The sequence below is a fragment of the Gorilla gorilla genome, chromosome 23, assembly GCF_029281585.2.
Source record: "Gorilla gorilla gorilla isolate KB3781 chromosome 23, NHGRI_mGorGor1-v2.1_pri, whole genome shotgun sequence".
NCBI classification, from domain to species: Eukaryota; Metazoa; Chordata; class Mammalia; order Primates; family Hominidae; genus Gorilla; species Gorilla gorilla.
Genome location: NC_086018.1, coordinates 18,270,537 through 18,283,026, shown reverse-complemented (window position 1 = coordinate 18,283,026; position 12,490 = coordinate 18,270,537). Strand labels below are relative to the sequence as shown.

At 53.7% G+C, this 12,490-nt stretch overlaps 1 protein-coding gene across 5 annotated transcripts in view; it reads left to right on the top strand.

The window, feature by feature from the left end:
• Nucleotides 1–12,490, top strand: part of PI4KA (phosphatidylinositol 4-kinase alpha) — a 150,728-nt gene that overhangs the window by 121,136 nt on the left and 17,102 nt on the right. For all 5 annotated transcript variants that reach the window (XM_055375017.1, XM_031007558.3, XM_055375015.1 and 2 more), the window contains 10 exons: nucleotides 2,646–2,804; nucleotides 3,005–3,156; nucleotides 3,356–3,463; nucleotides 4,101–4,228; nucleotides 7,203–7,322; nucleotides 7,502–7,581; nucleotides 7,707–7,900; nucleotides 9,350–9,440; nucleotides 9,817–9,984; nucleotides 10,674–10,727. In XM_055375017.1, the coding sequence (XP_055230992.1) occupies nucleotides 2,646–2,804; nucleotides 3,005–3,156; nucleotides 3,356–3,463; nucleotides 4,101–4,228; nucleotides 7,203–7,322; nucleotides 7,502–7,581; nucleotides 7,707–7,900; nucleotides 9,350–9,440; nucleotides 9,817–9,984; nucleotides 10,674–10,727 (1,254 nt within the window). The remainder of the gene's footprint in view (nucleotides 1–2,645; nucleotides 2,805–3,004; nucleotides 3,157–3,355; nucleotides 3,464–4,100; nucleotides 4,229–7,202; nucleotides 7,323–7,501; nucleotides 7,582–7,706; nucleotides 7,901–9,349; nucleotides 9,441–9,816; nucleotides 9,985–10,673; nucleotides 10,728–12,490) is intronic.

Genomic DNA, 12,490 nt, shown 5'->3' with positions numbered 1-12,490 from the left:
TTTGTAGCCCTTTCATCCTCCAGAATAAAGGGACCTTCTTGAGCTCAGGGCCTTCTCAGTACCGGCATGCCCCAGGGCTCCTCCTCCCTGCCTGGCTACTCTGGCCAGCTCCACTGCTTACCCAGCCCAGTCACTCCTAGTCCAGGTGCATCCCTTCAGTGGCTTGGCCCACAGCCTGCATGGTGAACTGATTAGCAGCCCCAACTAATGGGTCCAACCACAGCTCCAGACACCGCTACACTGGTCGCCCATCCGCCATCACTGTTGATGCCAGGGTGGTTCTTCCCTTCGCTGTTGATGCCAGTGTGGCCCCTCCCTTTACTGTAGATGTCAGCGAGGTCCCTCCCATCACTGTAGATGCCAGTGAGGTCCCTCCCTTTACTGTAGATGCCAGCGTGACCCTTCCCTCCACTGTAGATGCCAGCGAGGTCCCTCCATTCACTGTAGATGCCAGCGAGGTCCCTCCCTTCACTGTAGATGCCAGCAAGGTCCCTCCCTTCACTGTAGATGCCAGCATGGCCCTTCCCTTCACTGTAGATGCCAGCGAGGTCCTTCTCTCTGCTCAGACATCTTTGACTCCCTCTTATGCACATCCCATAGATGACTCTCAGCACATCCCATCACCTTCACCTTTGAGGTTTATCCAGGATCTGACAAGTCCCAGCATCCCAGCTGCTGCCCCCTGGCCTGGCCTCCTGCTCCCCAACCCCAGGCATCTTCCCCTTCTCCACATGCGGTTGGCGCAAGCCAGGGGGGAATCAGAGCCCCCCTACAGACTCGAAGGTGGGCTTGTTCTGTGACCTGCAAGCCCCCTTCCCACCTGACTTCCATCCTCTCTCTTCCCTCGATTGCTGTGCTGTGGCCATGCTGGGGTCCTGCTTGCACTTCCCACGGATGATTCTCAGCACATCCCATCAGTTTCACTTTTGAAGCTGCCCTCCTGGGCTGCTCCCACCATAGGCTGCGTCATGCATTCCCTCTTCTCAGACGGCTGTGCCTTGCGCGTCACTCCTGCGTCTCCTCCAGGGCTCATCTCAGATGTCCCCTCCTTGCCAGGGCTCTCCCTGGCCACCTGGTCTGTCACACTGTCACTCGCACTGCTGTTTCTTAGTGTTTCTCAGTGTGTGTAGCTTATTTCTTGTTGTCTGTGGTCCCCACCATAGACTGTGTGGTCATGTTTGTCTTCATTCACAGCACCATGCCCAGAGTCCACGAGGCCCTGGCACAGAGGCAGCCACCAGGATGTGGTTGTTTAACAAATAGATGGGAGTGTATCTCTTCCATGGCTTCTTGTGCGTGGCAGTTCTGGGGTCCCCCCCCACCACCATTTTTTTGCTCCCTTGTCTGCTTCCATAAGACTAATCGGTCTGCAGGAAACAGAAAGCAGGCTCTAGTGCCTTGTCCCCCAGGAGTCCTCACCCCATGGGCAGCTTAGAGGGAAGCAGCAGACAGAGCCCCGCCCCAGGCTCCCATCGGCTCCTGGCCATCCTGGGCTTATGTGGCCTTTGTCTCCACCCTCACAGCCTCCAGATGGCTTCTGTGCCTCCCAGCAGGAAGGAAGACAAGGACAGAGTGCAAAAGGCAGAGGCCAGCTGCCTTGACCTTATGAAGCTCACCCTGGCGTGTGTTCCCAGGGCCTTGCCCAGTTCACTCTCCCTGGCTCATTAGAGTGGCCGGGGAGAACAGTGGCCGCCTCAGCCAGCAGGGACCCTGGCTGAGAGCCCTGTGACTGGCCACGTGGCCACCCTGATCCACCTCATGAGGAAGAAGGGAGGGGATGGGTACTGGGGAGGGAGCCGCAGTGTGTGTTCTACTCACTAGGCCTCGTTGCCACCTCTGCACAGGCGCTTGGAGCCCTTGTAGAAGCTGGTGCTGCTGGGACAACAGAGGGATAGAATCCTCTATGGCCAGATGCCAAATGCTGTTTCTTGGTCTCCTTGTAAAAACACCCAGAAATCGTGGGGGCTTTCCACGTGTGAGCTGCACCTCTTACTCTCTGCAGCACCCAGGTGTCTCCCGGGCACCATGCTGCTCCCTCTGGGCACCCCTCATGCCCCGCCACGGAATGGGGACCTGGCTGAGCATGACTGGGCCGTGGGAGTAGCCTGACCCTGGGCTCCCAGGCCTGGCCATGGTGGCTGCAGGCTCACCTCGGCTCCATGGGCCTTTCCTGATCTGGTTAGCGGGATGAAGGCATCGGGTAGGGTCTGTGTGGGGTGGAGAGGAGGAGCCAGGCTCTGGATCCAGAACCCTCTTCTGCCCTTGCCAGCTCAGCAGCCCACAGAGGGGTCTTCCCGCTCACAGCCACAGAGGGTTCTCAGGGTTATAGAGAAGAGTCACCTACCCAGTGCCTGTCAGGGCATCAGGTACATCCCGGGTGCTGCCACCTCACACCTGCAATGTCCACACTGTGAACCGGGTTGAACAGAATGCAGCCTCGAGAGGCTGGAGAAAATACACCAAGCACTGACACAGATGACCCTGGGATGTGGGACTATAGGCGATCTTCATTTTTTTCTTCATACTTTTCTTGGTTTCTAAATTTTATTCAGTGAGCACGTGTTCCTTTTTTTAATTAGAGAAAACTTGACAGTAGCCCCTTTTTGTGTTTCACAGAGGAACTAACATTCCTTCTGTACCTGTAGTTCATGCGGGAGATGGCAGGGGCCTGGCACATGACGGTGGAGCAGAAATTTGGCCTGTTTTCTGCTGAGATAAAGGAAGCAGACCCCCTGGCTGCCTCGGAAGCGAGTCAACCCAAACCCTGTCCCCCCGAAGTGACCCCCCACTACATCTGGATCGACGTACGTGCCTGTTCCCCCACCAAGGCTCTGGGGTGCTCCACCTGGGGGGCCAGGACTGTTCCTGGGGTGGGGGTAGCCGAGCCCAAGGCCTTCGGCAAGCTTGGCCAGTCAGCCCAGAACCCCTCCTTAGCTGTCTCTGCCGGCCCCAGGGTTAGCCCGGCTCAGCCCCACCACCACAGCGTCTTCCTCTTTTCGCTCAGTTCCTGGTGCAGCGGTTTGAGATCGCCAAGTACTGCAGCTCTGACCAAGTGGAGATCTTCTCCAGCCTGCTGCAGCGCTCCATGTCCCTGAACATCGGCGGGGCCAAGGGGAGCATGAACCGGCACGTGGCGGCCATCGGGCCCCGCTTCAAGTGAGGGCCCTCTTCCTGGGGAGCACAGGGCCCCTGGTGTGTACAGTGTGTCATGGGGCGTCTGCGTATCACGGTGCTTCTGTAGACGGGGAACACATTTCAGTGAGCTGCTCCTGGAAGGGCAGGGAAGAGAGTCCAGAAGGTGAACTTGGCCCCAGGCCAGGCTCCTGCTCTGACCGGGTCCCGGGCTCCCTCACAGGCTGCTGACCCTGGGGCTGTCCCTCCTGCATGCCGACGTGGTTCCAAATGCAACCATCCGCAATGTGCTTCGTGAGAAGATCTACTCCACTGCCTTTGACTACTTCAGGTACTCCCCCAAGATGTGCTGTGCAGCGTCCAGGGACGGCCCAGCCCCTCCAAGTGTTCCATCGCCCCAGACCCCCAGGAAGTCACTCACAGGAATACACAGTTGCCCAGTTGTGCTCACCAACCTCCTCCTTCAGTATCCCTGGCCCTGTGGATTTAAATACCCTTCAGCCCTGTGCATGTGTCCCGTGTACTTAGAGCTAGCCTCCCAGCGAGATGTAGGCAAATTTTCCCTCAGTTCAACTGATTTAGGAGATTAAGTGCGTCCATTTAATTTCCCTGTTAATGTGAAGACTTATTGCACGAAGAATTGCAAACACCCACTGCCTGGGGCTCTGCACCCATAGGCTGTGCTGTTGTATGAGTGCAGCTTCCTTGCCCTGATCTGCCACAAGTGCAGCTTCAGTGGAAAGCTGTAGGGGCTGCTGTGGGCAGTGAGGGAGGAGGGCATAAGAGGGCTCCCGAGCCACCACACCTTCCCATGGGAATGGGCCAGATCATCCTTGCTAATGACTGGCTTTGGGCTGACCTTTTGTCATTAAGAAACTGTCTGCATCACCTTCTCACTGCTTCGTGTGACTGGCCTCTAGTCCCTGACTCCAGACACTCAGCCCTTGTCCTCTTATGGTTGTTTGAAGCTGTCCCCCAAAGTTCCCTACTCAAGGAGAGAAGCGGCTGCGTGAAGACATAAGCATCATGATTAAATTTTGGACCGCCATGTTCTCAGATAAGAAGTACCTGACCGCCAGCCAGCTTGTTCCCCCAGGTAACCATCAACAGTGCAGCTGCTCATGGTGGAGGCAGGCAGGACAGGGGTGCAACGTGGGCTGCCCTGAGGGTGCCAGAGGTAGGGACGGAAAAGCAGTTAGACCCCCCCTGAGCCCTGGCCTTGGCTGTGTTGCACGGTCATTGGAGGCCAGTGCATGCCTGGCTCTGCTTCTCCTCTGGCCTGAGCTGAGAAGCATAAACACGCACCCGAGGCAGCTGAGCCGACTCCACTCACCGCGCTTTCCCTGCACTGGCACCAGCTGCGTTCACACATCCCTCTGAGCAGCTGATGGCCCAGGATTGGGCTGAGGCTGGTGCACACCCACATGACGGGGGTATGGTCTGTTGTTGTCTTGTAGGAGGCAGTCAAATGGACAGGTGATTTCAATATGAGGGAACTGTGGGAGCACTCCTCGGGGACAGACACTTAGCCCATCCAGAGTTGGGGAATCAGATGGTTTTCTGGAAGAGAGACAGTTCAACTGAGTCTGAAAGGCTGCACCGGCATGCAGGGTGGACAGGGCAAAGCATTCCAGGGAAGGGAATGTCGAATGAAAACATGCCACGCAAACAAGCAGCAAACCTCTGTAAGGAGGCCATGCCCTGTTCTCCCAGCACCTAGCTGATTACTAAGCACAGACTGAGAGATGAGAGAGGGTTTTTTGTTTTTTTTTTTTTTTTTGAGAGACAGAGTCTCACTCTGTCGCCCAGGCTGGAGTGCAGTAGCGCAATCTTGGCTCACTGCAACCTCTGCCTCCTGGGTTCAAGCGATTCTCCTGCCTCAGCCTCCTGAGTAGCTGGAACTACAGGTGCTCGCCACCATGCCTGGCTAATTTTATTTATTTATTTATTTATTTTTATTATTTTATTTTATTTTATTTTTTTGAGAGAGTCTTGATCTGTCGCCCAGGCTGGAGTGCAGTGGCACAATCTCGGCTCACTGCAAGCTCTGCCTCCCGGGTACGTGCCATTCTCCTGCCTCAGCCTCCTGAGTAGCTGGGAATATAGGCGCCCGCCACCACACCTGCCTAATTTTTTGTGTTTTTTTAGTAGAGACGGGGTTTCACCGTGTTAGCCAGGATGGTCTCGATCTCCGCGCCCGGACGTTTTTTTTTTATTTTTTTTTTGAGACGGAGTCTCGCTCTGTCGCCCAGGCTGGAATGCAGTGGTGCAGTCTCCGCTCACTGCAAGCTCCGCCTCCCGGGTTCACACCATTCTCCTGCTTCAGCCTCCCAAGTAGCTGGGACTACAGGCGCTCGCTACCACACCCGGCTAATTTTTTGTATTTTTAGTAGACATGGGGTTTCACCGTGTTAGCCAGGATGGTCTCGATCTCCTGACCTTGTGATCCGCCCATCTCGGCCTCCCAAAGTGCTAGGATTACAGGCATGAGCCACCGTGCCCGGCCAATTTTTTTATTTTTTAGTAGAGATGGGGTTTCACCATATTGGCCAGGCTGGTCTCAAACTCCTGACCTTGTGATCTGCCCGCCTCAGCCTCCTAAAGTGCTGGGATTACAGGTGTGAGCCACATTGCCCGGCTGAGAGGGTTTTCTTTAGCAGACCTACGGCTGACAACCTAACTAGCAGGAAAAGGAAAGAAAAAAGCAGATGCAGTGACTTTCTAAGGCAGCTTTCTGGCTCCACTTAGAAGAGGGCAAACAGTCCTTACAGTCTGCCCCCACAGGCCCTCAAGTTGTCACCGTACTAAAGGACTATACATTGCCGGTGATCAGATAACTGCCATCTTTTATCAAGAAAATTATGATATTTGTTTTATTCTATTTTATTTTCTACTTTTTTTTAGAAATGCAGTCTCATTCTGTCGCCCAGGCTAGAGTGCAATAGTGTAATCATAGGTCACTGCAGCCTCAAACTCCTGGGTGCAGGCAATTCTCCCACCCCAGCCTCACAAGCAGCTAAGACTACAGACACATGCCAGGTCCCCTGGCTAATTTTTATTGTTGTTGTAGAGATAGGGCGTCTTGCCTTGTTGTACAGGCTGGCCTCGATCTCCTGGCGTCTAGCAATCCACCTGCCTTAGCCTCCCAAAGTGCTGGGATTACAGACATGAGCCACTGTGCTCAGCCTATTCTATTTTAAAGTCTAGAAGAAGTCCAGGTGCAGTGACTCACGCCTGTAATCCCAGCACTTTGGGAGGCCAAGGCAGGTGGATCATTTGAGATAAGGAGTTCGAGACCAGCCTGGCCAATATGGTGAAACCCCATCTCTACTTAAAATACAAAAATTAGCCAGGCATGGTGGTGGGCGTCTGTAGTCCAGCTATTTGGGAGGCTGAGACAGGAGAATTGCTTAAACCCAGGAGGCAGAGGTTGCAGTGAGCTGAGATCACGCCATTGCACTCCAGCCTGGGCAACACAGCGAGACTCCTTCTCAAAAATAAAACATAGGCTGGGCACAGTGGCTCACTCCTGTAATCCTAGCACTTTGGGAGGCCGAGGTGGGTGGATCACCTGAGGTCAGGAGTTTGAGACCAGCCTGGCCAACATGGCGAAACCCTGTCTCTACTAAAAATACAAAAATTACCTGGGCGTGGTGTCGGGCACCTGTAATCCCAGCTACTTGGGAGGCTGAGGCAGGAGAATCACTTGAACCCAGGAGGCGGAGGTTGCAGTGAGCTGAGATCACGTCATTGCACTCCACCCTGGGCAACAGGAGCGAAACTCCATCTCAAAAATAAATAAGTAAATAAATAAAATAAAAAAAGTTTGAAAAGGTTAAAAGAAATATAATAAAAATGTTTACACATTCCATCTAGAATAGTTAAAGAACTTCTCACGCTTTTGGAAAACTCACCATCCAGACAGGTTTGTTCCTGCAGTCGATTCTAGGACTCCAGAAAATGCCTGCTCTGCCACTAATTGCTTTATCTCTGGTGAATAGTAGTTTATTTTTTGTGGTACCTTTTCTTGAGCCACCTCACTCTAGAATCAACAATGTGTTTGCCCTCAGATAATCAGGACACCCGGAGCAACCTGGACATAACTGTTGGCTCTCGGCAACAAGCCACCCAAGGCTGGATCAACACCTACCCTCTGTCCAGCGGCATGTCCACCATCTCCAAGAAATCAGGTCGGTGGGAGGTGTGCTGCTGGGGCCACACATGCAAGTTATCATTCTAGTTGCAAGCTGCTTGATGGACACTTGCTCAGACAGCAGAACAGAGCACTGCAAGCTTCCTCTAGGTTTAGAATCTCAGGGCAGACAGGTGGCATCTGAGGACTACACCTGTGCTTTGTCTTTCCTCCTAGGCATGTCTAAGAAAACCAACCGGGGCTCCCAGCTGCACAAATACTACATGAAGCGCAGGACACTGCTGCTGTCCCTGCTGGTAAGGCCCACAGGTGCAGCTGTGCCTGCTGCCCCCCACCTGCCTGTACAACACCTGGTGGCCGGGGCAGCGTGTGGGCACTCACGGAAGGGGTGCATATCAGGCCTTATGTCTTATCTTGCCAGGCCACCGAGATCGAGCGTCTCATCACATGGTACAACCCGCTGTCAGCCCCGGAACTGGAGCTAGACCAGGCTGGAGAGAACAGCGTGGCCAACTGGAGATCTAAGTACATCAGCCTGAGTGAGAAGCAGTGGAAGGACAACGTGAACCTCGCCTGGAGCATCTCTCCCTACCTGGCCGTGCAGCTGCCTGCCAGGTGGGCCCCCGGGCACCACAGCCTGACACAGGCCTCACCAGAGGTCCAGCGCAGGGTGCTTGCCAGCTGGGTCATGAGTTCTCAGGAGTGCCCTGCAGCCTCTTTCAAGGATAGTCAGGAAGTAGTCTAGTCCTCGAGCCCCAGGACACTCCCCGAGCCCTTCTGTGCAGAGATAACCCAGCAACCCTCGTGATCTTTTCAGATGCCTGCCTGGGGTGCTGCAGCAGCTGGAGCCTAGGGAGGTAGCAGCAGGGTGAATTCAGAGCCAAGATCTGATTCCTGCCGGATAGGAAGCATGTGGAGGCTGTCACTCCTGGCAGGCGGCTGCCGGAACCGCCTTGGGGAGGGTTTGGGTTTGTTCCTGGATGTCACCTTTCAGTGGCAGAGTATTTGGAGGAGGCACATGCTGCAGACAGCAGTGACATTCCTGTGATCTCTCTGTGGCAGCTCTTATGGGGACAGAACTTCGGACCGATGGTGGCTGAGAGGGACTGCAGAGTCCCTGTTTAGAATCCCACCAGATGGTGCACAGCCTCCTGTGAATGTGTCCAGGGTGGGTGATTCTCCATTGTGAGCCCAGACTTGCCAATGTACTGCATCCTCTCTCCAGCCCTACTTTGATCCTCTGGAATAGGATCGCAGCGCAGCTCTGCATTGTCTCAAAGCACAGTGCTCATGGGACATCCGCCTTGCATTAGCCTGAGGTGGGAACACCTGGAAACTAGTAGCTGCCCCTTCATGGACCAGGTGCCTTGTGGCCCCTGGACTGTTGACTGAGACACTGACTCACTGGATGAGCAGCTGTGGAGAGTCAGGAGAGGATATGGTAGGAAAAGGAGTAAGAGGCAGGGGTTTTAAGACAAGGATGGTGAAAGGAAGCCCTTTGAACAGTTAAGTGTAGAAAAATTCCTGTTTCTTTAAGAAAGTTCCAGCATTTCATCACAGCAGATTATAATCCTCTTTTTAAAAAACACTAATGTTCAGACCTACTAGTTAGTGGCATAATAGAACATTTAGCCGTCACCTGGCTAAACATTTTTTTATTTAAACTTTTTTTTTAAAATTTCTGTGCATATGTAGTAGATGTCTGTATTTATGAGGTGCGTGAGATGTTTTGATACAGGCATGCAACGTGAAATAAGTACATCTTGGAGAATGGGGTATCCATCCCCTCAAGCATTTGTCCTTGGAGTTACAAACAATCCAGTTACACTCTTTTAAAGTTATTTTTCAATGTACAATTAAGTTATTATTGGCTGTAGTCCCCCTGTTGTGCTATCAAATAGCAGGTCTTCATTCTTTCTATTTGTTTGTATCCAAGCCGTCACTTGGTATTGATGTGAATCCCTCCAGTTCAGTGTTTCCCCCTGGCTCCCCTCACTCCAGTGTGGTGGGAGAGTGCAGGTTCCCTGGCGAGGCAGCACCACCCATACCCTCTGTGCACTGTAGGTTTAAGAACACAGAAGCCATTGGGAACGAAGTGACCCGTCTCGTTCGGTTGGACCCGGGAGCCGTTAGTGATGTGCCTGAAGCAATCAAGGTAGCGTAGCCCACGTACCAGGGCCTGAGTTCAAACTGCACAAAATAGCACATTGCACCCAGAAATGCCTGAAACTAGAAATGAGACAAAAACAGCCACTTGGCAACTTCAGTGCTATTCATGGTTTTTCTGATTTCCTGTGTTTTCTATTTTTTGTCTGTAGCATTTATTTTGTTCACAGTAGAAAAAAATGTAATGCACTTCACCCTAATTGCAGTTACGTTGTTTTCCATAACACATCAGAAGCATCTTCCCCATGGTTACCGATGCTTAGAAACATCACTTCTCATGGCCATCCCTGTGTGGCCCGTGGACCAGGTATCTCCAGAGGTCCTGGGACTGCCCAAGCCACAGCATCTCCCCGCCTTCTCTGCAGTTCCTGGTCACCTGGCACACCATCGACGCCGATGCTCCAGAGCTCAGCCATGTGCTGTGCTGGGCGCCCACGGACCCACCCACAGGCCTCTCCTACTTCTCCAGCATGTACCCGCCGCACCCTCTCACGGCACAGTACGGGGTGAAAGTCCTGCGGTCCTTCCCTCCGGTGAGCCCAGGGCCCTGCTGAGCTGACCTCTGGTAGGACTGTTGGGAGGGGTCTTACCTGGTGAGAGGCACAGGCCCCACCATTGGCCATGAGGTCGCCCCGTTACATACTGGTCCTTTCCCTGTTTTTTGCTCAAGTAGTTGTAGAAGATGGATTTAGTTCTAATTCAAATGTGTTCTCTAGTTACATTTGTTTTTTAATCTAGTGAGGCGTTTGAGTTAAAGACATAAAGTTAACTTGAGTTTGATTACGAGGCGGCGCGGCAGCTGTGCACACCCCACACAGCAGTGCAGCTAGCTGTGCCTTGGAACCCCACAGTGACCTCACCCGTGGAGCGTCCCTCACTCCTTGTGGGAGCCCAGGGAGCCCACGAGATAGCCATGATGATGGTGGAGAAGGGTCTCTGGAATATTCTAGAGTCTGACCCACAGCAGACCATTTCCCTGAGGCAGGCTCGCTAGTGAGGAGCGCGAGGCCCTTGCCCACTGTAGAACAGGAGCCTTGCTCCTTTTACCTGTTTCCTCCATTCCTGTGTTCTGAGCCATCGGTCATTTTGCCTGCCATCCTCTGGGCTTTCCCCAGTTCTCAGCCCTGCTGTGGGCAGAGCAGAAGCAGAGGCAGGGCCTGGGCTGTAGGGTTGGGTGGCTCTGCTCTCAGAAGTCATGGCCAACTCTGCTCCACCTCCACAGGACGCCATCCTCTTCTACATCCCCCAGATTGTGCAGGCCCTCAGGTACGACAAGGTAAGCCTGCACCTGCATGGCCGTCCTCTTCACTCACAGAGTGTGTTCCACACCCAGCCTGTGCCCGGTCTGTCCCCAGCCCTCACAGGCTCCTCAGAGCCTCCTCAGGGGCAGGGCTGCCCAGCAGTCCCCTTGCTCCCCCTACCCCAGGCCCTGTGATTGTCCCTTGATACCCAGTGCTGTGCCAGGGGAAGCCATGTTCACCCACTGCCTCACCCTGAGGCCCAAGCATGCTCTGTGGAGCGAGCCGGTTCTGGGGCTGTTGCCAGCCTGGCTAGGCAGCCTGGCCAGGCTTCCCTCTCATCAGTGGGGTCCCCTCAAATCCCTGAATCCTGCCCTCTTCAGCCGTAAGTGGTGAGGAAAATTAACGAGATGACGTGTGCATTGGTCTGCCAGGGCTGCATAGCGAAGCACCACAGACTGGGCAGCTTAAACGACAGAAATGTCTATTCTCATTCTCAGAATTGTGGAGGCCAAAAAACAAAACAAACAAACAAAAAACATGAATTCTGGAGGCCAGAAGTCCAAGGTCAATGTTCGAACAGGGTTGTTTCCTTCTGAGGCCTGTTTCCCTGGCTTTTTTTTTTTTTTTTTTTAAGAGACAGGGTCTCACTCTGTCACTCAGGCTAGAGTGCAGTGGCGTGATCTCAGCTCACTGCAGCCTCAACCTCCCGGGCTCAAGCGATCCTCCCACCTCAGCACCTCCCCCACCACCCCTCCCAAGTAACTGGGATGACAGGCGTGTGCGACCACGCCCAGCTAATTTTTGTATTTTTTGTAGAGATGGAGTTTCGCTATATTGTCCCAGGCTGGTCTCAAACTCCTGAGCTCAGGCAGTCTGCCCACCTCCGCCTCCAAAAGTGCTGGGATTATAGGCCTGAGCCACTGTGCCCATCTCCCTGGCTTATTGATAGCCATCTTCTCCCTGAGTCCTTACAGGGTCATCCTTTTGTGTGTGTCTGTGTCCTAATCTCCCCTTATAAGAACACCTGTCATACTAGATTAGGACCCACCCTATTGACCTCATTTTACCTTAATCACCTCTATAAAGACCCTATCTCCAAATACAGTACCATTCTGAGGTCCTGTAACATATGAATTTGAAGGGACACAGTTCAGCCCGTAACAGTATCCACGGACATAAAGTGCTCAGCACAGGTCATGGCACAGAAAATATCCATGGGAATGACCACAGCCAGGAGCCCGAGCCTCCTCTGCCCTCGCGCCGGCCTGTCCACTGCACCCTGTGTCTGAGTGCAGCTTGTCTGCCCTATTCCCCAACCCCAGGGCTGACCTCATTTCCCTGGCTGAATTGGGCAGCAGACTCCATGTGTCCTGGCTGAGTCCTCACCACTCTGGCCCACCTGTGGGCTGGCTGAGTGCCATGGCTGGGTGTCCCAGGGGCTAGCATTGGAGTCTATAGACCAAAGTGCTTCTAGAACAGCAGCCAGCCTCCGCTGAAAGACCAAGTCCTGTGGAATCAATTCACTGCCCTCACTAGGTAGTGCCACATTCTCTGCGCCTCTGAATGGTGATATGTGTGGAGCCACACTCACCAAGCCGGAGCCTTCACACTGGTGGCAACTTACAGGATTGTCATGAAGCACCTTCTCTTCAGCAGCCTGTTTCCTTCCCCCTGGCTCCTCTCCCACATTATTTTCCCTTGACTGCTTGGCTCTCTGCTTGCATACAGGCCTAGCATAAGGGTTAGATCCGGAGGCAGTGGGGAGGGGAGCCGGTACCCAGGGCCTCCGTGTGAACTC